Below are 25,302 nucleotides of genomic sequence, written 5' to 3'. Positions count from 1 at the left end.
TGGGGAGATACAACACCAATGAGGCCTGAGCCCAATCATATAAGGCATTGACACCACTCTTAACCCAAAACCTTAAGGCAATGGGTTTATGTGGTTGGACTCAGGTCTCATTGGTGTTGTATCTCCCCAGTGAAACCCCCTCTACCCCCTCTGTAAAAACCTAACAAGTGGTATCAGAGCCGATGGTTAATACCGGCTCAGACGAGTGCAGTACCAGTATGGTCCTGGTATCGAAAGTCTTCCTAACAGTGTGGGTCAGGTAAGCGTGTCCCGTTAAGAAGAACGGTGGTACAGAAAAGGGTAGAAAAGAAGTACTCGTGGTTGGGCAGCTTCCGCTGGAGGGGGAGTGTACCAATGTGGTTGAAGGGACTCACCCTTGAGGGGGAGATTGTTAGAAATCCAAGTGTGAGTATAAGTCCCACATTGACCAGAAATGAGAAAGTAGAGTACTATATAAGAATAAAGACCCATAAACCCATTGCCTTAAAGTTTTGGGTTGAGAGTGGTGTCAATGTCTTATGTGCTTGGGCTTAGATCTCATTGGTGTTGTGTTCTCTTCAGTAAAACCCCCTCTGTAAAAACCTAACAGTTTGTGAATTTTTATACATCGAACAACGATATTAATGTGTGGTCATAAATGATTTCATTAAAGATAATAATATTTTAACATTTTTTTTATTTTTTATTTATTATTTAAATTATTTTTATATTATCACATCACATTATTAAAAAATTAAAATAAATAATTTAAAAATAATTGGACTAATAAATTAAAAATGGATAAGAAAAATAGTTCAAAAAAATAGTTCAAAATTTTATTATTCTTTGATCGGTAACTAATAACCCCTTAAATCATAGACTTTGAAAGTGTTATAGACTTTGAAAGTGTTATGAGGAAGAGTGGTTGGGTAGAGAAATTTGCAATTGTACTTGCGGGAACGAAGAGGAAGTGAGGGAGAAAAGTACAAGTGGGTATATTTGATAGAAAATATATATAATTTTTTTTAGAAGTGAATTGATAAGAAAGATCTAAATTGAAAGAATGGATTTTGCGCCATGATGATGTTGATGTGGGTGGGGCTCAGAAAATGATGTGTATTGGTCAAGTTTGATCTGCAAAGTACAAAGTGAGAAACCCATGTTGGATTTATTGCAAGACAAAATCAAATTGTCTACAAGAGAATACAAATTTCTCACCCTTCATTATTCTCTTCCTCTATTTTATCAATCATTAACTACCTCATTTATTATCCTCTACCATCACAAAACCAACACATTCTACGATTTATTATCCAATCACCTTTTTTTATAATTCAAATTTACGTTACTTTTATTAAAAGTAAATAACAAAATTTAGATTTTTTTTTATAGTAGGTTATCTGTGAGATTCCCTTTCTAATATAATAAGGTTTTGAGCTGGTTTTATTAAATGGTCCATGATCAACCTACTTATTACCTCAAGACTTCCTTTCCAGCTACTCACTCCCTCATTTTGTCTCTCCACTTAGCAACAACTTATTGTCTTTCTCCCTTTTTTGAAACAGGAGCTTTGTTAGGGCTTGAGTTACGTCCTCCTTCGAGTTTACTGAATGCTCTTCCTCCATGCAAGCCAATCCCTAACCTCTGTTCCACTTCCTTTTTTCTATTCCAAAGCTTTGGTCCTATGTTGTTCTCTGTCTTGGTCTCATTGTCGCTCCCTTGGTTCTGTTTTCCAGATCCGTAAGCTGTAGTAATGTCGTGGTGCTCTTCTTTTAAGGCATGTTGTTGGGTTAACATCTTTCAAGGTAAGGGAAGCTAATGATTGTGCCTTAGTATGTTTTTTTTATTGAATTATGGAATTATAGGTTTGTTCTTGTTTCAAGTTTGGAAATTTCATTTTTAGCAAATTTGGGAATTTTTGTTAATTGGTAGTTTAATTCCATGTATTGATAGGAAAAGCTTAGTTTTCAAAATGGTAATTGTTACGGAAGAGATGTTTTTGTTCAAAGAATTTGTGTTTGTCTGATTATTTTATGAGAAATATATTGAATTTGGTGGGTTATAGTGACATCTTGAAAGTGGATGCATGTGAGATTAAGTTATGGATCTTGAGAAATATGGTTCTTGAGTTGAATGGAGATGAAACTCTTTTATTTTGGCAGATGATGTAGAATATGGTACAAGGTTAGACTTTGGGGTTGTAACCATGTTTGAATTGAGGGTTTGATATTACTTAGCTAAGATTTTGCTTTTGCTCATTTATAGACTTGGTAAATGTAGAATTTAGGTAGTTTAGAATGCAATTGGAATGAGAGATATTGATTGTTGCAATTGTTCAGTTTGGTATCATCTATAAACCACTTTTGAAATGAGTTTGAGAAGATAAAAGTGCAAGATACCAAATTGTACAGTGGAACAAATCAAAATCTCACAACCAAGAATCATATGGTGTGGCGCTACCCGTTTTCCTACACTGCACACTTTTTGTAAAATGAAGGTTCCAACTTTGTTAACTGTTGAATCGAGCTGAAGTTTTAACAGCTGATCCTAAAAACACATAGTTCTTGACTTTGACCGGTCGAATCTTGAATCAAAGGTCTGTAGTGAGAGAAGTTTTTATCGCAAGTTCCCTGTAATTTTGGTTGTTGACAACATTGACCTTTGTTGCTTGTTTTGTGCATAATTTTCTCTATGCTATTCAATTAACTTTCTATATCTTTAATTTGAATGTAAATACAAAATTTTTTTAGCTTTACACTACAATTTTATTTCTAAAATCTCAAATTATTTGCATAATGTGTTGTTAAGTTGGATTGGATAAAAGTTATAGTAATTAGTTATTTTTCAAGAGAGACATGTTTTGTGGTTTTTAATATGTGTTTTCAAATGCTTGTGTGAGAATATAGGAGATTCCATGGTAGAAATCCTATTTGATTTAATTAGTAATGTGTTCATTGATGTAAGAAGTCAATATTGGAGGTTTATCCTAATACTCTAATGTTCATGTTCATTCAAGACTCATGTAGAGTCGAATAAGTCATGAGGTGAGAGGGGCAGGAGGTCTGACTTTAAGAACAGCCTCAGGGTTCTTATGACAGTTAAAGAGACTAACCTTGTGTGGTAGGGTAAAACTCATTGACATCGACTCTGTAAGTAGTAGAGACCACCACAAGTACAAAAACCACCAAGAATCATACATCTATGTCTAAATCCGAATAATTGAGTCTAGAGTGTCATCATGTGTGATGGGTTAGTTGATATTGCTTAGCTTGGTGCAGTTGGTGCATTGTTCTACAATTCTTTTGAGTGTTATATATATATATATATATATATATATATATATATATATACACACACACACACACGTGTATTTCTTTTTCGTAACTAGCTTACCCTTCTCCTTGATGTGCTCTGTTTTCTTATGGTGTTTTCTTTTTGTAATGATCACTAATCTGAGTGTGAGCATATGTGAAAACTTCTAATGATCGTGCGGATGGCAGAGACAATGGTATTTAGTGTAGGCATATTTGTTAACGCTCTTTTGATAACCTTTTGGAACGGTTTATTTTGTAATTCCTTGCTCTGTGAATAATCCTTTTGGACAACTATTTCATGTTTAAATTCTACTTATGACATTGTTCTGTACCTATAATACTATTGTTTTAATATATTTTGGATAACTGTAGAAGATTGATTCTTATATACATCAATAACATGCTCTAATTTATATTATAATATAAAATGTCTTATTTTAATAATTTTATATTACTAAAATGGAATGCTAGATTAGTCATATATAAAAATATAAAAATGTTCGATTTAAATGCATCAAAGTAATTTAAACTTTAAAGAAAATTAAATTTGTAATGCAGTTCGATTCCAATGATGAAAATAGCTTAGGATTATTTTTATATAGAATATGTTCGATCTACGAAATATAATGTACCACTCCTAAATTATATTAATGGCATTTCTTAGAGTATAATTTTAACATTAAAGGTATTTGATACCATAAAATATAATTTAGTGAAGTAAATTAGAATATTAAAACTTGAAAAAGGAAATTTAGCATTTTTCAACATACAAGCTTATTATAATTTAAATAAAAAGTGTAAAGTATAAAAATATATAATTGTTAAGTCAATTTAAGTAAAATTTCAATGAAGATTATAAATGCAAGAGAAGGAGATTGATTCTGATAAAACACAAAACACTAAATAATGTTTTTTTTTTTTTTTTTCTAAATCGGTAGAAAACGCGAACATCTTAAGTTTTGATTTCTCTCTAGTTGCATGGTTTATTTATATAACTTAATGCATAACTTCGAATATGTTCGTATAAATGCTTAGTTTCACCATCTTAGTACAGAAAAAAAAAATTAACTAGTTATGAATTTAAGTTGGTTTCCTTATAAAACCTTTCTTATTTCATTAATTGTATACATACATAATTGAGGATTAACATGATATAAAGGATTAGAGGCACTAAATTATCAAATAATAATGACATTAAGAAATAGGAAATGATTGACACATAATGGATTCAATAATTTGTTAAGATATCACATCGGTATCACGTCGATTATAAATTAGAAGGCTCTCGATATCTTCATGCAAATTTCTTATCAAAATTGTCGTGGGAAAAAGAAAAATATTAAGGAAAACAAACAAACATTTCTTATCAAGTTTCTCACAATACTTTCTACTATTAGGGAAGAAACTAGAAGATAATGAAATGTGTTGAGAGATATTAAAGTAATATATAAGTATAAAATAGAAACATTGAATATTAATGAAACGAAAATAGAAGAGTATTCATTTAAAACGATGATGTGTAGAAATACCCATTTATGGTAATTAAACTTTACGATAATAACAAAACACATTATTTGTAGAAACATTGAATATTGACTTATCTCATTGTGCATATGTTATTTTGAAAATCTCACTCGAAAAGGAAATTTAGTCAGTGAGATAATTGAACTTTCAAGGATTTTAAAGATCATATGAGTTATGAAGACTGCTTACTAGGATAAAAGTTTTTATTTTTCCTGAATCTAAAATTAGGAAGCTATGTTTATCATGTTTGGTTTATATTTTTTAAAAACCTAGATTTCCTTTAAATATGTTTTTATACAATGATTTTGGTTAAATTTCCCATTTTCGAAAATATAAAAATCTAGCTTTCTTAAATTGAAATAAAAATGATAATAATACATTTACTAAATTATTTAAAAATGATAATAATCCTTTTTAAAACTAAAATAATTTTTTATAATTAACAAAATTACCTACAAAAATAAATAAAAATTATCTACAATGAAAATGTATAAATTATTTACATTTATTTTTATAATTACAATAATAATAATTTTATTATTTTTTCTTGTTATAAAAAAAAGGTGATCATTCGTGTGTGTGTGTTTATTTTTTTGTGTATAGTGTATGCACTTTTACTAGTAATAAACAAAAAAAAAAAAAACACTGAAACAGTCCTAAGAGGAAAATAATAGGAAGGTTGTAATATCTAGAAATGTAGAGCATAACAATAATACAAGAGGATGTGTGTAACTAACTATTACGTTTCTCAGACAATTATATATAGTTGTTAGTAACTTGTAAGTATGATATCGCATGGAGAAAAAAGTGAATTAACTAAATACATGCAGACAATTTTTTTCATAAAATATTTAGAAAAGGTATATAAAAAGCTTAAATATACATTTGGTTCCTAATTTTGTTGATTTTATTCAATTTGGTCCCTATTTTCGTTTTATGTTCAATTAGGTTCTCATTTTCGATAAATTGTGGTCAATTTGGTTCTTTTCACTATCGGTGTTTAAATAGTTAACGTTTTTGAACAATACATGCCAACTCCTGGTTTTTTTAATTTTTTTTTAATTTTTTTTAATTTTTTTAATTTTTAAATTTTTTTTTTTTTAATTTTTTTAAAATTTTTTTAAAATCTTTTTAATTTCAAAAAGATTATCCACGTATCAAGTCACAGTTATGCCACGTGTTAGCTTCTTTATATTTAGAAGAAGTATTTTAAGATTAAATTACACATAAGTTCATTTATGTAAATTTATTAAAAATACATGAAATATCACGAAATTCATAAGGGTCTTTTCTTTTTGCACCCCAACTATTATTAACTGCATCCCGTACTAATAAGAAAAGACTAAACTAATTTTTCTGATTGCACCATGGCACATGCCACCGTTGTTGCTTCTGCATCCGTAATTGTACCATCTCCGCTGCATCTTCATTTTCCACTCTAGAGGAAGAAGGAAACAAAAGAAAACTCATTCTAATTCTGGAAAGTTCGTTCTGAAAAGCTCATTTTAGAATGTATCATATGTCCTGAAAATCTTGGTCGAGACATCTTATATGCTCTAGAAAATTTGTTCCAGAAATTATGCTCCAAAATTTTTGTAAAACCTATTTTAGAAGATTTCCAAAACAAATAATCAAGAAGTCACCTTTACAAATGGTTATGTTCGAAATTATAGGGTACAGATATGGGGTTCAGGAAAAAAAAAAACCAGTAGAAGTGTGAAGAGTTATGGGTTTAGAATTGCTGTGTTAACTGAGACGTTACGCAGCGAAATAGCAAATTCATGGCGGTTGGTTTGGTTGCAGAGGGTGGATGGGTTTAACTTTAAAATTTCATTCATTTTTGCCCTATAATAATCTTCCAAAATAGAAAGTATAAAACTTGGTGATTTGCAATATAAAACAGGTATAATACAATTATAAAAAAAATGCAAGTATTTATAAGACAAACAATGTTACTTTCCTTTATTTAAAGTATCCCTATTTAAAATAACAGAATAAACTCCACCGAAGTTTTATAACAAAGTTGGAGCTATGAATATCTACAGCTGGTTAAGTTATTGGCAAAGTGATGTGGCTAATTTTCCTTTCTGAAAACAACGCCGCCTCAAAGTTCTTACATTATACATTGAGCATCCCCTCATTATTTTACTAAATTTTAATCCGTTCTATACTTTCTACATAATACACCACATTCTGTATCATTACAAAGGTTAGATCCTACTTTCACAAAAGAGTGAGTTTCCCTACTACTAATCTTGCTACTAATCCTACCACTACCTAACCCTCTATGCTGTGAACTTGTGTTAGAATGCAAACAAGAAACACCCACCCCTCTCCGATCAACACTCACCGCTCCATTTCTGTATACATGACTGTCTTTCTCCACTCTTGAACCTGTGGGAATAGCAGTAGGAGAAACTGAATCGTATCGGTCCATATCAGAGAGTGGGGAATGTCGAGAGTTTAAGGGGGAAGATGAGGAGGACGAGGATGTGTCAGAATCAGAATTCCTCCACACACTACTCCACCCATTTCCTGAATCACCAAAAAGATAATCTGTGAAGTCATCTGTACTGGCTGAATCACAGGTGCTATCAGTACTGCAAGAACCTTCATCGGAATTGCTGCTAATGAGGGATGAATTATCACTGGACGAGTCTTCCTCTAAAATCTTTTTCAGGTGGTGAAACTTTGAATAGAAAGAATCGAATGCAGGTGAGCCATCCGGAGAGATGGAACTGTTGACATGTTCAGAAACACCAGAATTCGTAGATGTATATCTTGCTTTCGTTGCAAGAGTTTTTCCGCTGACTTTACTTTTTGAATCTGAGGATAGTATTCTGTTCCTGATTAATCTTGGAGCCCTAGGCGAGCACCTACAACGCGACTCAGATAATCAGAGAAGCCAACAAGAGAAAATGTAGTTAGAAGGATCATTGAAGCCACCCATCAATGTCTTAAACACTGACTGGTTCAATCAAATCTCCCTCCCCTCGTCAGACTTGAGCAAAAAACCCAAGTTACCTTGCATATAAAAGCATATATGCTCCTGTTGTCAAGACTCTCTCCAATTCAACAGCAGTCACCTGCAAGACATACATACAGCAGATGGTTAAACAAAGTAAAATACAAGTAAAAACCGCAACAAATGTTCTGTAAATTTCCTTCTATTTAGTAATACAGCAGTGATTTGAGGACACAATCATCCACTGAACTTGACTTTACTTTCATCCCAGAACAAAACGATTTTGGAACGAAATTGGCTTACAGAGCTTTCAATTCTGAACCTCTTGCACCACCTTTGTCATTTGTCTACCTTCGCATGATATTCTTTCAGTTTAATTGTGTCAATAAGGTGGCTCACCGACAGAATAAAAGAGCGGCACTCACCATAGGCACTTGCCAAAAGACAAAAGAGACCACACACAGTTGCCAGAGAAGAGGCAACACCAACAGCAACATCAACATAAGAGAGGCAGAGGGAGGTTTGAGAGAGACAAGAGAAACAAGGGGATATCTCAATTCATTGGGTTTTTCTAGAATAGCCTCTGCCTCATAGCACTACTATGGCATCCGCAACAGCTGGCTACACTTAATGAATTTGGGACAGCTGTGAGAATTGGATTATTTTGATAATCGATTATTTCGATTATAATCAGAATCAGTTTTTTATTTTATTTTATGGGAATTACACTTTTAAAAGTAAAATAGATCGTCCTAATTTAAGCAAACAATTGAACTCCATAGATGTAACAAAATATTACCTTTTGGAAGAAAAAGACTACTTTGGACTTTTAAGTTGTGTTTGAAATCCCATTTCAACTATAAATATGTCCAAATTAATAATATATAAACAAACCTAAATCTCACTTTTCAAACCAATTTTGCAAGGTTAAATTCTAGAATGACATCAAATCATAACAAGGATTGTTATGCCTATCGTGTCACCCATTATTGAACCATCCATAAATATTTATTTTCACATTCAAGATGTTCAGTCTTCAGGGCGAGAAGGTGTACTAAAAGTTCAATGTTGATTGGCCCAAACAAGAATTTTTTAATAAACAGCTGAAATATATAGGAAGACCACTGAAATGGGGAAATTCAATGTTTCCCAAATACACTCTTAACCTCCCTACTACAGCAGCCCCTGTAGTAGCTAGGGGATGCTCCGAAGCTGTAGTGGCGCTATAGCATCCTACTTAACTCTCTGACTTTTAACTATATTTGTAATTTGAAAAGCATTTTTGATAAATTTTGGTTCTACATTGTTCACTGCTCAGTGGACTTGAATAAATTAGCAATAGAAATAACAGTATGTTGTGATTAGAGTATTAGAAAAATGTAGTTAGTCCAACGTTAGACTGTCAATTAGTGGGTTAAAGAACTCAAAGGATAATAGGGTGTAACTAGGAGGAAAAGGGAGAGTGGAAATCATATTCAGTTTTTAACTGTAGTTGGAAGGTAGAGTCCAGATCTCTCCGACACCTGGAGGAGTCTTTATTGACATCTCACCTCTGCGCTAATATCTCCAGTCTACAATCCAGGTCAAGTTGCAGATGTTTCTATCAAATGCTTTCATTTCTTTCTCCCATATTCTAACCCAGTTTTATCATATATTCAGCTTATCGAAAGGACCATGGACTACTTATTAAGAAAATCATACATAGAAAAGTACATTTGGGAACCAAAAGTTGCTCTTAATATTGGAAACAAACGCAAAAGTAGGGGGCTTACCACACTGTCATCAACCTTGAACCACTTGTTTTGTATATTCTTCACATAGCACACGTAATGACCCGAAAAGGCAGCATTCATGGTATCTAAGTGAACAACTACCCCATACAATCTGTATATGGGTGATTTATCACTAGTCCCACTCATGAAAGGTGCCAAGTTAAGTATTTCAGGAAATTGAATAGGCTTGTTGAGCTTCCCAAATTTCCCAGACTGCAATACGATGTAACAACTAAGGAAAACTATGCATATAGTGCAGTTAAAATAACATTGTCTTGGAACTGAATTCATGAAATACCTGAAATCTCTTTAATGCAACAGTAAGAACATTGGGTGCCTCTGAAACTGTCAGCTTCTTCTTGGCCTTCTCATAAGACTTACATCTTCAAATGGAAATAGTTTATGAACACAAGGAAAAGCATTTGAGTACAAGTACTCCAAACAAAATTCCAACAACTAAAATCAAAAATAAGGAACCATTTGCCCAACACCGAAAGACCAAATAGGAGAGACAATAACATTTTTATGGATGCTTTAAATCATAATTTGGTAAAAGGCTAGAGTCATAACTTGGCCACAATAAAATAAGTTTTACAAGGTTGATTTGACAGAGTATCTTGCATGTCAATTATTATGGCACAGGCTGTGTAAACTTGTGACATTAGGATTGTGCAATGCTTTCTTCTAAGTACAGCCAAGCCAAAATCAAAGAAAAATAATGCATTAATTAGTGAATCCGTCAGAGAAAAGATTTGAACCAAAAATCATAAGCGTTAATTTTCAAATTCTGATTTAACTGAAGATCACTAAAAGGACTTGCCCACTGCTAATGGCCTAGGATCCATATGATATAGGCTCAATGAAGGTAGGCCATGTGCAAGCCATTCTAAAACTTGCCATTTGGCACATGCCTAAACACTTTCCGTAGTTATGCAACATCTGTTTTAGTACCAAGGTGATTCTTAAGAGGATACAGAATTAACTTACAAAACTTTACTCATAATGATGGCCCATAAAAAGATGATAAATTTAAGAGGCGTTTTTTTGGGTTGGGGCTGTTCTTCCCTTGACAGGAGACATCCCAGACTTAACTTCCATCATCCAATTTAAGGGGCCTGATTGGATAAATGCGTAAGCTACTTTTAAGATAGCGTAACTTATTTCATTTTTTCACCTGGAAGTGTTTATGATAAAAATCATAAAAACAAGCCGAACGTCACAGCAACAAATCTACATAATCCTATTATGCCAGCAGTTGAATTCTAAAATTTTGTATTTAATCTACGTAAAAAAATCTGTAGTAACTTAACTCTCCCTGTGAAGATAATGATCAAAAGGCACCAAAGAATCAACCAACCTGACACAGTGGTACTTGTTTTCCCCATCCAGAGTCTCAGTGCTTGTAAACCGTTGAAGAGCCTCCACCAGGGTTGTTATATCCCCTTCTATCTCAACAGTCAGATCCATCATCCTTTCTTGACGCTCAGACTTCCCTCCACATTTCATGCATTTTATCTGCCAAACGAGGAATGTTCATTTGTCCCTTTTACTTCCAATCAGCAGATTACAATGACAATAATAATATCATTATCTATTTCATAAACATGTTCAGACTTCCCTCCACATTTCATGCATTTTATCTGCCAAATGAGGAGAATGTTCATTTATTTTTATTTTTTTTACCTTCAAAAAGCATGTGCTATGATGACAACAATGATAAAATTATCTATTACATAAACATGCCAACACTGTATTACACTTATGACAGGAGAAAAGGAAAAACATGAAGATAATTGTGAATTACTTTTCCAGATAGAAATAAAATTTACCTTTGATCGAAGGTAACCACCAAATGTTAGACCCATTAAAGTAGTGTCCTCTTCTAAGGAGCCCGATGCATTAACCCCAGCTTCCATAAGGCAAACAGATTGCATTGTATCAATAACATGCCTGTCAAGTGTCAAGTGTGCCACCGTTCATTTAAAACGAAATACAAAACAATACTCAGATTACTTTACATGGATTCAAAGATGTAAAAAATACCTAAGAAATTCATGTGCATCTTCTTCTCTCCCATTACTAAGCTGACTTCCAATATTCTGTAAATGAGAGATTATGCACATAGGAGACACCGAAGATTTTGTGTCCTTTGACTTCAAAATCAATCTTTCAAATTCGCAGGTGAAACACCATTTTTTATTTACACCTAAAATTTGCATAGGAGATATTTAAGCTACAAAAATAGTTACAACTAACAAAACAGCATTAAATAAACAACATAGACGTGATTCCATGATGAAACCTCTGATAGTATACATACATGATTTAGAATGTAATCCTTGAAGCAAATAAGCAGTCAGAGGCGGCGTAAATGCTAAGCACTGAAGTATAGCATTAGCATAACAACTGCAAAGTTGAAAAGAAAACCGTGAATCTTTATCAGCAAGGCAAGGAGACAGTGGAGGACCAATTGATTACAACCTGACTATTCAAATCAATCATTTAATAATAATGTAAAATATGATCTTTATCAGCAAGGCAAGGAGACAATAATACACACCACAAAGCGATATTGCAAATGTAAAATCCACATATAAGATGGAACCACTTATATTTTTAATGTTTTATCTTAAATCACTTGAAATTACCTGTTTCCACAATTTATAAGGCCAAATGGGCATAACTCCACCTTGTTCGAGTTATAAAGCTTGACAAATAATTCATAAGGAAAAAAAACCTGCAACAACTTTAAATGTAAGGTGACCATATTTTAAAGCACAAAAGAATGCAAAAAAATATGGTATAGAAGAAGAAGAACCTTGTCATGGTGTCTTTCACCAACCTCACTCCCAACAGAGAATGGAAAGTGCTTTGACATATTTGATCCTCTAAACTGATCAACAACTTTCAAAACAGAGGTTTTTATACCACTTCTAGAATTTGCAGAACAGCTAGGAACACGAGAGGAAGTGACAGCCTGAGTGCCATATTCATCGTCATTATTCCCGTGTTTTGTACCAGTATGAGAATTTTCTTTAGTTTCAGAAGCTATATTAGAATCAGCACGGTCATGCTTAATCGCAGTGGACTTGAAGGTGCTGCGACGGTTTTCCACAACATGATTTGTTACCTTAGTGCCAGTCGCTTGAAAGTTATGGATGCTCAAAGCATCTGCACAAACTGAACCTTTGCCAGCACTGGAGGATTGATGGGAGAAAGATGATAAAGGTGGTCTGGAGCTGTCTTTCGATTCCAAATGATCAGATTCAGAACCACTTAGAGTAACATAATTCCGATCATTGGAAACTTTGCTGTTGGAGAACAAGAATTTCCTCTCCTTTGAAGAGTTCATGTTGTCATTCTCAGACCCAATACAATTTGGAAATGCATTATCAGATTCAGAACCCTTTGTCCTGATATCTCGTACATGTGCAGGAGGAATGGTACTGAATGAAAAGTGAAATGAAGATTCAGAAACAGTCCTTTTACCCGTTGATTCATCAGAATAAGATGTATGAGTGTCATTCTTAGAATCATCTTTAATCCCATCTAGTGCTTTATCCCAGAACCCAGAAAACACTGTAGAAGGATCAAGTGTTTTCTCCTTATACACATCTGAACCTGAATTACCATTTGATGCAAACTTCCTCTCTTCTTTACTAAAACCAGGTCCGATATGATTTAATTTATGCATTGTAGAAAAACCATCTATTGAATCAACCAAAGTAGCAAACTTCGGTGAAGAAGACATGGTTACCCCCTCGCTATTGTCATTAGTTTTGTCAGGATTGTCAAGGGTGGAATCAACAAAAATATGTCCCTCTGATCTGTCATGCTCATTTGAAATGACACTCTCACAGACAGAGGAATCATCAGAAGAATCACTGGAACCTGTGGAAGCTGAGAATCCAGAAAATGAATTACTGGACAATTCCGAATTAGAATCTGTTATATTCCCCTCTGTAAGGGACTCAAATCTGATATTTTCATCCTTCTGAGATGAAACTTTGGGAGAAAAGCAGATATCAGAAATCGAAGGCTTTTCAGAGGATGATTTACATTCTGTACTTTCACTTTCTGACTTCTCACCATATATTCCAGAGTAGCCTTGTTCTATCACCTTGCTGCCAAGATCACTTGTTACATCATAACTCTGGTGGCTTGTGCTGGAAGGATTGCATTCTAACTTGTGACCTTGCCGCCAATGAACAGTTTGACACTCAAAAGAACTGGAAACACCACAAACCAAGCATGCAATATTATAGATTGGAGGACGGTGAAATATGCAGACCCAAAACAATGAATTGGAACCACAGTAATACATAATGTCACAGTCACCTAGATCATTCAACTTAATGCATAAATGGGGTCGTGAAAGAAACATGCAAACAACAGCACTATTTTAGTAATATTCTCCAAACTAAAGAAAAAATCTAAAAAAAAAAATGTTCTCTTCCTAAAGGTTTCTACATAAAAATGTAAAAAGACAATCTAAACACCTAGCAAAACTTGCAGAGCGATTTTATCTTGACCCACCAACAAGAGGAACAGGAAAGTGATCTCATAATCTAACTGTTAACCATGTAAAAGTGTAGAAGAATGAGCTACACTTGTACAAAAACTCCTCTGGGATAGTACTTAACTAAAAGCCAGATATTTTGTGTATTTATCTTGGTGGCGTGTAATCACAAGAAGTAAACACAAATTTAACATAATGTAGAGTTTGTTTTAGAAACCACAAGAGACAGAACTCCAGAAAACGAGATCAAGAAATGGTATCCCCGGTTCCAACAATAATTAATAAAAGCACGGCAAATCTTGTCTGATTCTGAATAAATGAACCCCACAACCCATGCCACATTAAAAATAATACTTCTACTTAAACTATTCAGCACAATTTCAAAACGCACCAGTAGCGAACTGATTTGCACTGAGCGCAGCGCGCGGTGGCAGGGAAATAGCACACGGCACATTGATTGCTCGGAGCAGTAGTAGCTGCCGTGCCGTACCCATAGAATGCCTCTTTCTCAGCCCTGGCAGTTTCCTCCGCTGCCAAAACCAGAAGTCTCCTGATCTCCTCCTTTTTAGCCTCCGAAACCTGCCATCTACGGCTAATTACGAGGCCGATCACCGGCACCACCAGACAAACCACCAGAAGGACCAGGCTCGAAAACCCTAGATCCCCGGTGACATGCATTTATCCTGCACCCCACACACATCCAGCACCACCAACACACCCTAAGCAGCTACTACGAGGACCACACATAGATTGGCCCAACAGCTGCGCGGAAAACCCCGAGAAAACCTCCACCGAACCCCAACGTCTTGACCGTGAAAAATACGCGGCAACCCGTGACGGTGTGATTCACGAGGAAAGTGGAGTCCGTGAGTTGGAAATGTATGTAAATCGTAGTAGTCGCAAACACAGTGGGGTTAGCACTGGAAATTGAAAACGACGGAGCGAAACTCAGTTTGGGTGGTCGTTTTGTTGTTTTGTTAGGTTGGGATGAAGAAAAAGTTTGTAGGAAGGAAGAAGAAAGAGACGAAAGAAAACGCGGTAAATGTAAATAAAGAGGATTTCCTTTAATTTAATTTATTTCAATTAATTAATAAATTATTGATATCGATGGTTTGTCGAGGGAAAGGAATTTGGTTGTTGGAAAGCGTGAATTCCCTCTCGTTGGTTCGTTGGATTCGTCGTCATCTCAAATACTATTCCTTGGTTCGGGTCTCGAATCTCAAAACGGGTCGGGTTTGAGTGAATAGTATATATGGCACGTGAATGTGGGGCTCAGATTAATTGTGGTGGGTTGAGATTGGAGCAAGAAACGGTGCGGGTGGGCCCAGATGATGGTCGTAAAAATGGCTTCATTCTGATTCTTGCTTTTGGTGGAAGAGATTCGACGGAATTAACCAATTCGCAAGTAATTATCAGCTTAGGTGTGGGTCGGTGCTACTGCCCAAACATGCCTTTTCATTGTAAGCAAAGGATACTTGACTTTATTCAGAAGAAAATTTTACCATTTATAAAACCTTGAACCATCAACACACTATTCAAAACTGGTTCTTCTATTTTTGTTTAAAACGTAATATTTTCAATAAATTTAAATGATTAATAATTTTTATGGCCTTTTTTTGACTTTGAATTGTCTATTCTGCATGTTTGAATTGTCTAACTTTGAATTTAATTCTCACAGATATTGAGAAAATTGATTGAATAAGATGCACGGGTTATTGTAAAGACCAATCCCGTAGTAATAACCAATATTATTGGTAAATGGTAATTAGATGTCAATTGAGAAGTTATCGGTAAAAGATTTATTCAAACTATTATTATTATGATAACATTTTGGTATGATTTCATGCATTTTTGGTGTATTTTAATTGAGATTTTAATTATTAATTTTGTAAATAATATCTTTGAGGCTTTATTTACTACAATGAAAACAAATAATTGTAGAAGTTTTCAAACATCTTAGTTAGGGAAGGTTTTAGTTTTGAAAATATGTTGCATTTAATATAGTGTCAGCATGCATGCCTGTCCACCTTTTAGGTTCCCTGACAAGGGAGAACCAATCAGGGCAATGCTAATTAATTAGTGAGTTAGGTAAAAAATTAAGTTAGATTTATTGGCTCTACTTAACAAGTTGTGTTGTATGCTGGAATAAATAGATTTCGTTAGGCACTAAATTGTAATTTTCTTTTAGTATTTAATTGAGATTCTTTAAATAAGATTTTGAATTCAAAATTTATAAAGTATATTTTATAGTTTCTTTTTATTTAATTTTTCTGCCATTTGGAATTGAAATAGACAAATTATTATTTTGTTCACAGTTGTGCAATCAATAGTCTATTTGAGGGCCTAGTACAGTCAAATAGTTAAAAAATGATAAAAGCATAAACAAAGGTTTAAATATTTGACTTTTTCTTTTCTTTTCAGGACCACAAGTCATTATGTTTCTCTGATTTACATATAAACAATAATAAACAATATCAAACACGTACACATAATGCATTCTTTTTCCTATCACATTTGGACACCTTTTGAAAGTAAATATTCTTTTAAATAATATGCTAGTTTTTATTAAAAAACATACACTTTATTAAAATATTGTTAAATATTTTAATAATTAAAATATTTTAAATATATATATATATATATATATATATATATAATTTCATGCTTTATTATTTAGATTTCTTTAAAATGAAATTTTATTTGTTTTCGTATTAAATGTTCCTCATAATAAATATTGACTAAAACATGAATAAAATATCAGTTGTGATTTGTTCCAGTTGACATAACTCATGTTTATATCAGTAGCATGACCAGTCATGTCATAACTCTTAACTATAATTAAGTACTCTCCATTTGTACCTTGTATCCATGATCAGTGATAGATTTTGACCAACAATTTTTGAGGGACCAAATAATATAATTTATGCTTCAAAATAACTGAATAATTGAATCATTGTATTGGATCATTAGTATAATATGTTTCAAAATATGTAAAGAGGTAGAATCTATCTTGTTTTCATTCTCACGCATAGCTTGTCTTTTATCATTTGAAGAAAAATAAATTTATTATATTATTCTTCATCAACATATTTATTTATTTTTTGTTAAAAAATAAATTATCAAAGGAAAAAAGAAGAATGTGATTTGAAGAGAGGAAAAATACATATTTATAGGTGGAGGATACTTGAACTACACAATCATAAATTCCCTTGATTGGGTAAGGAAGTGGAGAAGGATTTGAACAATCATACCAAAAAGAGGGACAACATTGTGTTTGTGGATTTGTCCCTTTCAAAAACAAAAGCAACATATGTAGAGTCAGCCGTCAGAAAAGAGGGACATGTTATGAATCAATTGCGTATTTTTTTGCAATACTTTGTTTTCACAACACTCCATCCATGTGTTACTCAAAATTTGACTAGGTTAATTTTTGAAATATTTGTTAACAACAAGCTTGACTGGTTCTTCTATTTTCAAATGAATTGTTTGAAAGTTTACGGTTAATGAGCATGATCGTGTTGATACAGTTGGTTTCATGTGGTGAAAAGGCTACAACTTATTCTTTTTAACATCGTGATATTGTTGTGTTGCGTAGTTAAAAACATAATCATTCATACTTTTCTTGTCCTCTTTCTCACCCTACCAATTTGAAATTCTAAAACCAACAATGTTGTCCATGAATTAGATGATGTTAGCAAGGACTAATAGATCAAAATTGAGAAACATTTGCACATGTCCTGAGCTTCCTGTACTTACATTTGTGTTTTATTAATTTTCCATAAACTTATTGACGAGGCCCGTAACAAATGAAATCACTAGTGCAGTTTTGGCATTTAAAATTGTCGTATATACTTTGATTATAGCAGAATATGTAAAAATGCAGTGGCAATTTTACAATTTTCACGAACTTTTATGCTTTGATTGTTCAAATAACCGAAACATAATGACCTTTATGCTTTGGCTTGTAAAGAATTGAGCCTAATACCTCGCAAATTTTTCAAAATTCCCATTTTTTTTTATTTTTTTTATATGAGTGCAAAGGTTTAGTTATCGATTCCTAAAAACATAAAGCATAAGCTCTTTATTCTTCAATTCTCTTATAACTAGTAGGGATGGCAAAGGGGCGGGGCAGGGACGGGTTTCACTATCTCATACCCATCCCCGTAAAAAAATGCATCCCTATCCCTATACCAAAACCCAACGGGTATTAAAGTTTTATCTCATCCTCATCCTCACTGGGTAACGGGTATAATCTTGTATCCATACCCGTACCCGTTTCCTTACTACTTCAATATAAAATTTGATTAATTTTTATAAAATAATAAAAAATTACCTTAAAGGAAAAATAATATAATCAAATATTCAATATTAGGAGGATGGTTGTTTCTGATATCAAATACTTTGAAATAAATTATAATTGTTTACATTTTAGATTGGAATACCAAATAAAATTTCATGAGAACTAAAACATTTATTAAATTTGTAAACTACAAACATTAATGAAACCTAGTTGATAAAATTTAAAAATATTTTTAAAAAAACTTAAAGGAAAACAAATATTCAAATTAAAATATATTTTAAATGTTTGTTTCCTTCAATTTTTTAAATTCTAATTAATCTCTTTTTTTATACACTAATAAAAATGATAATACACCACCTAATCAAAATACGCAAATAATAAATAATAAACATAATAAAACAAATTTAACATGATTATTGTATCTTTTGAACTCCAATATATGTTGGATGGTGATAAAAAAAAATTCATCGCAATTACATTAAATTTTGATATTGTAGTAAATAAAAGTTATTTATACAATTATAGTGAAAAATTACAGTATGATTGATATAATGAGTTAGAAAATAAAAATAATTAGATAAAATATACTGAAATAGTATTTTACATTACGAAAATAAACAACAAATAAAAATATAAAAAAATTAACAAATGTATGTCTTTGAAACAATTTGAGAAACTATTGAAAGAAATCACACAAAGTAAAACAAATGTATAACTAAGGGTATGATAAGATGAAAAATACCTTAGACATATAAGAACACTTTTCAAATATCAACATACATACTCAATGGTTGAGAAATAATTGTTTTAGCGAAACAAAAGAGTTCTTCAAATGAAACAAAAATTAATAAAAATAAGTAATTTTTTTTTATATTATCTAGTAAATGAAAGGTTTATGCTATTAAACACTTAAATTGAGAGTATTAAACATATTTATGTGAAAGGAAAATATACAATAAATAAAAATATTAAAAATAATAGAAATATTCAAATATGAGACATAAAAAAATTGTAATTGACATAAATCATTTTAACATAATTACATAAATGTTATGATAAGATGAAAAATATATTGGAGATGCGAATAAGTTTTATGACAAACCAAATAATTAGAAGAAATAAAAAATTGAATATATATATATATATATATATATATATATATATATATATATATATATACACACACACATAGGTTACTTAATTAATTATGAATATTTTAATAATTTAAATGATGACAAAAAATATGGCGGGGACGGGTATTATGGCGGGGATATGTACATACCCATAACCATCCCCATACCCAATTGAAAAAGTCAGGGATTCCCCATACCCATACCCATACCCAGTCAATGCGGGGATTCCCTGTCAAAACGGGGACGGTTTCGGACAATACCCACAGAGACGAGTTTATTTGCTATCTCTAATAACCAGTGCCTATAAGTTCGTTAAATTTACATAATTATCACCTTTTTTAATTATTTTATCTGCAAAATGGCCTCCATTCCCAAAGAACCGAAGTTGAATGATGTTATATGTATAAGTTGTTAGATAATCGATAACCGAAGTCTAAAAGATTGTTAAATTTTCAAAATTATCACAGGGCACATATTTTTAGGCTTCAATTATATGAAAAAATTGAAGCCTAATACTCTTTCTGATTTACAATTTTAATTTAATTTTAAGGACATTCGGCATCGGTTGAAGTCCTAACCAAAGCCTACCTACCCTTAAAATTTAATTTAATTTTTAATGAGAAAGGGTATTAGGCTTTAGTTATTATCATAACTAATGCCTAATACCCTTAAAATTAAATAAAATTTTAAACCAGAAAGGGTATTAGGTTTCAGTTATATTTATAATTGAGGTTTAATATGTCTTTTATTTTTTTCATTTTCTATTATTTATTTATCATTTCATGCTTTGGTTCTTACAGAACTGAAGCATAATGTTGAACTTTATGCTTCGGTTCATAATCGAGTTAAAGAAACCACCATTTTTTACCTCACTTTAATATGTTTGTGTTCAACAACAATTGAAGCATTATGTCCAACATAATTAGTGCCATGACCATTTCCTGCATTGGTAGATATTTGGTCTATTGGTAAAGAGATGCAACATCCTATAATTTGTTTCTAGGGTGTAAGATTCACATACTCTTATGTCACATGTTTCACAAGATGAATTCCAAATTTTCCTAGTCTTAAGTGCATTGTAGTTATACACGTTAAATCTATTCAACACATCACATGCATAGTTTTTTTTTTTTTTTTTACCAAGAAAGTACTATTTTCATCCTAAATTTTTTTCACTTGCCTACAAAAATTTACATCCAGTTACTTATTTTCTCTCATTGCTAACAAATTATTCATATGTATATATACCAAGAAAGTTATTGTACTCATTACTCCTTTCATATACACAACACACTCATTAGTTTATTTTGCAAGTTCATTTTTAATACAAAAGTGAATCAATCCTTGTGTGTCACGCTCACGATGCTTATTTTAATCCATAAAAAATATTTATTATTTTGCACACCTTCACCTTTTGATTTTGTATTATCATCTATTCTTACTGTACTTACCCAGCTTAATAGGGGACATAGCCCAACGAGGCCCAACGCACCCCTATTGGGCAAAACATCCACACATCCACTAATCTCGTCAGTACGATCTCAATTGCTCTTTGCACATCCATGAGATACTAAAGCCTTAATATCTCGATAAGGCAGTTGCTAAGTGGGTATAATATCTCGAGCCTTAATATCACATTTTCTCTTACTTTTTGAGCAGACATACAAAATTCCCTTACTAACTTAAGTATTGGAGAGTCTTTTGCAAGTAGAACTTCCACTCAAACAGGATTCCAATCATAGTGACACTCGGATTATTGTCTAAACCTCATCACTTGCACTTGACCTTTCCGGTAAGAACACTTGGTATCTTTATTTGCTTTCCCCATTGTTTCTCTATCATTACCTTAAACTTTATAAACACGTTTAACAACTCATTATTCATGCATTTTTATACTATATATACTTATCCGCTAAAACAAAAATGCTTGTTTCCTCTAAGTGTTAATATTCACTAGCACACACATTCAAGTTTGCTTATTATAAACAACTCTGAATTGAACTTCTGAAGTCACTTATCATATTTTGTAGTTTTTTTGACAAGCACTTGTATTGGCAAAATTTTGGATGTAAAACTTTAAAATTCTTCGAAATCAACCTCCCCTGATATTAAATGACATCAAATTTTCATGTTCAACCTCATCGAGTAACCTTTTCTAGCAAATGACTCGAACTTAAAAGATTATTATTCATATTTGAAACATAAAGAACATCATTCCTTACCAAGTTTTTGTCTAGATTTTTTTTCTAACCCTTCAACAAAATAGAGATATTATCTCTAAATTTCACACCTTACTTTTGATACTTTAAACTAGTTCAACAAATCAATCTCTCATTTTAATCACGAAGTTTGAAAAATCTTGAAACAAGATATCAAAAAGTGACATTTGATTTATTAACCGGTGTTACAACCACATTTTAAAATAGAAAGCAAACCCAACTTCTTTAACACTTTTAGAACCTTTAAAACATTCGCATGTAAAATAACACTTCTTTAACACTTGAACAATTTATTTCTAACCAACTCTTAATGCCAAGTGTAGCTCTTGGCTTTTTACCATCTTTGAAATTCTTCAATATTCATTTTATACAAACTGATAAGTAACTATATATTTTGTTTCGATTCTGACCGACAACTCCCCTTCAACTTCCCTTGCCCTTGACTGGGGGGCTTGTTCCGGTACACCCAATAAGTCCCACATTGCTTAGAAGTCGAGGTTAATCGAAGTTTAAATACTTCTACCTCCTTCCACCCTCCGAGGCGCCTTTTAAGGACAAAACCGTGATGGAGCTAAAATGCTCTAAAGCGGACAATACCTCGGGAATGCGGTGGTTGTTCCTAAACGATGACTGCCGGACGAACTTGGGTCGAAATCGGAACATTGGCGCCCACCGTTAGGACTGACAACTCCCCTTCAACTTCCCTTGCCCTCGACTGCCAAAGCGGATAATACTTCGAGAATGCGATAGTTGTTCCTGAACTTGCACCCTTTTATAGTTCTAATCCATGATTTATCATGACATAAATCTTATTAATCTTTAATTTTCTATAAAATTTGAAGTTTCTCCCGACTCTTATTTTTTATAATTTGAATGTCTATTTATAGTCAAATACCACTTTCATTTGAGTGTTTATGCTCTCATAAATTTTCTATGAAGAAGTGGAAGAGGGATAGGGACACTTCCTCCAAGATTAATAATAAATCAGAAGTTCTCAATACCAATTTTTTTTAGACAACAACAAAAATCTCTTGCACACGGTTTATCACAGAAATAAATAAATGAATAAAACCACAGATATATATGAAATTTTGTTGTTGTGTTTTTATCTTACATAATAGGAATATCTTGATAATGGATTTTATAATTTAAATTATTCTTCTCATAAACAACCTTTAAACCTATATAAGAAAAGTAAACGTTTACGTGTGAGAATAAACAATTACACTGTCCATTTGAAAACTCATACATCATTTATCATAAAAATAAAAGAAAAACAGTCTACTTGTTTCAGTACAATAGAGATATTTTCTTCAATTACCCTCAAGTGTATTCCTTGGTTATTGAACAATCATGAATTCAAACACTTTAAAGTTATTACTAAAAATTCTCATACCATAATTTTCTTATAAATTTATTAAAAAAATTTGTAAGAAAATATTTTTTTTCTACTATTTTTTTTAAGAATCTTAAGTGATAGGTAACTTGTTCGTGGATAATTATTTCCTACCAAAATTATAAAATTTGTAAATATTTTTTAGAAAATTTATTGGAAAAAGTGTTTTATACAAAATATTTTGTAAAAAACTTAGCAATAATTTCCTATAATTTTTTATTTTCATAACAAAATTTGTAAGTATTTTCTATAAAAAAAAATTTAAAACAAAATTAGCAGAAAATATCAATTTTTTTAGTAGTGATAACAATAAAGTGAAGTGACTTTGGTTATAATATTATATAAGTAAATTTTAGTGAAAAATTACGGTCAGTATAATTGAAAACAGATGTAAATCTTGTGGTTAAGAGTAACCATAATAAGTCTTTGGTAAATTTAAATCATAATTTAATTGTAATTAGTAATTGCTTATATTATTGGTTTTTGTTGACTTGTATTGATTAAGAAACTTGATTATTTGATTAATTGTCAATTGTGTGTTGACAAATTTGTTAATTGAACAAAGGGACTTAACAATGATTCTTGTTATACTTCTGTAATTCGATTGATATCTGTCTTTCATTATTCGATTGAAGTTGGTCTTTCATCATATATTTCATTACATCATTGAAAGACAGTATCACATAATCACATTGTGTCATCACACGTAACGTAGGATTACATTAGAATTTATGTTTGAGGTTAAAAATACAATATGTATCCACACAATATATATTATTAATCTACAACAAAAACAGATTGTAGATTATCATATTTTAATTTCCCTTTTCCCCTTCCCTTCTTTATTTACTGTTCATGAATAGTGCTATCAGGAAATATAGAAATCTGGAGTGGTTTATAGAGATTTATAAAATGATAAATATAAAATTAGGTTAAACAGATTAAATTAAGAAAGACAGTGTCCTTTAACTTTATATTATTCAACGGTGTTCTGTGTTTGTTTGGCTATATATATTTTAAATTTCTCTCACATGTGATTTCTGTGATATTTTACACTGTTTCTGCATTTTTGTTTTTACTTGCAGCCATCAAATGGACTCATCACCTAATCTCAACCAGCATCTGCTTCTATTCCCTGTGTTTTTGTTCATTTGCTTTATCATTATTTGTTTCATTTGTCATGTGCATTCAACTTACCATTCGTAACATCTTTTTTACACTTCACTCTGATGGGGAAAACAATAACAAACAATATACCAGAGAATGCAGCGGATATAATTTCCCCTAACTTGCAAGAATCTATGAGGAGCAATAATCAAAGAGCAGCAATAATAAACCACCAAAAGCACAAATAAAGGCACCAAGATTTTTAACGTGGAAAACCCCTCAAATCAAGGGTAAAAACCACGAGTCGTCCAGACCAAAGAAATAGCTTCACTATGATCAACAAGAGTACAAAAGAGTCTTAATCAATAGCACAAATTAGTGCCAACACCCAACCAAATAACAAAGCAACAAAGCTTTCAAATAGAGAAGAACAAGAGAGGAAAACCTCTACAAATCACTGCTGCAGTGCGAAATTAATATCTCCCAACTCAGACCTCGTATCAAAGATCCGACCGGTCAGAATGAAGAGCAATGAGTTCCGAACCTGCTGTAAAAATTTCAGCCCGATCCAACGGTGAACGAATCCGCAGCGCCGAATTTACTGCGACAGCTCTATGAAAAACGTGAACAGAATTTTCCCTCTACCTCTCCCTCTATGTGTTAGGGCTTTCAGTGTGTTCTTACTCTATTGTTCTGCCTCTCTCTTTATTTTATAGCCTCCTCTCCACTAGGTTTAAGTGAGACATGGGCTTCTCAAATTTTGGGCCTTTTCTCCACATAGGAAGGGAGCCCAATACCCAACAAATCTCCCCCTCACAACTATGTGGAGATAACCGCCAAACCGGCGATCTCACAACAAACTTCAAACTTTCCTCTTGGCAATGCTTTAGTCATCATATCAGCACCATTATCATCTGTATGAACCTTTTTCAACTCCAACAACTTAGCATCCAAAGCATCACGTATCCAATGATACCTCACATCAATATGTTTGGATCTAGAATGAAAAGTTGGATTCTTACCAAGATGGATAGCACTTTGGCTATCAACAAACAATGAATAGTTATCTTGCCT

The 25,302-nt window shown here is 32.4% G+C and overlaps 1 protein-coding gene across 1 annotated transcript; it reads right to left on the bottom strand.

Moving 5' to 3' along the window:
- Positions 1-6,866: 6,866 nt before the first annotated feature.
- LOC114195851 (ubiquitin carboxyl-terminal hydrolase 16-like) lies at positions 6,867-15,111 on the bottom strand. The gene is made up of 11 exons (XM_028086267.1): positions 14,465-15,111; positions 12,373-13,783; positions 12,203-12,291; positions 11,875-11,960; positions 11,598-11,760; positions 11,384-11,504; positions 10,912-11,069; positions 9,853-9,937; positions 9,555-9,767; positions 7,842-7,903; positions 6,867-7,693 (listed from the first exon to the last, which is right to left on the bottom strand). The coding sequence occupies exons 1-11, from the start codon at positions 14,749-14,751 to the stop codon at positions 6,973-6,975; spliced, it is 3,396 nt and encodes a 1,131-aa protein (XP_027942068.1). The 5' UTR covers positions 14,752-15,111; the 3' UTR covers positions 6,867-6,972.
- Positions 15,112-25,302: the final 10,191 nt, after the last annotated feature.

Source organism: Vigna unguiculata, chromosome 9 (genome assembly GCF_004118075.2).
Source record: "Vigna unguiculata cultivar IT97K-499-35 chromosome 9, ASM411807v1, whole genome shotgun sequence".
Lineage (NCBI taxonomy): Eukaryota > Viridiplantae > Streptophyta > Magnoliopsida > Fabales > Fabaceae > Vigna > Vigna unguiculata.
The sequence above is the reverse complement of the archived record's forward strand: the minus strand, read 5'-3'. Positions and strand labels throughout refer to the sequence as shown.

Coding starts and splice junctions, on each gene's coding strand:
- LOC114195851 (XM_028086267.1), bottom strand. CDS start 14,751: ATGCATGTCACCGGGGATCTAGGGTTTTCGAGCCTGGTCCTTCTGGTG. Junction 11,961..12,202: donor CTTATAAATTGTGGAAACAG/GTAATTTCAAGT, acceptor TCAACTTTGCAG/TTGTTATGCTAATGCTATAC. Junction 11,070..11,383: donor GTGGTTACCTTCGATCAAAG/GTAAATTTTATT, acceptor CTCGTTTGGCAG/ATAAAATGCATGAAATGTGG.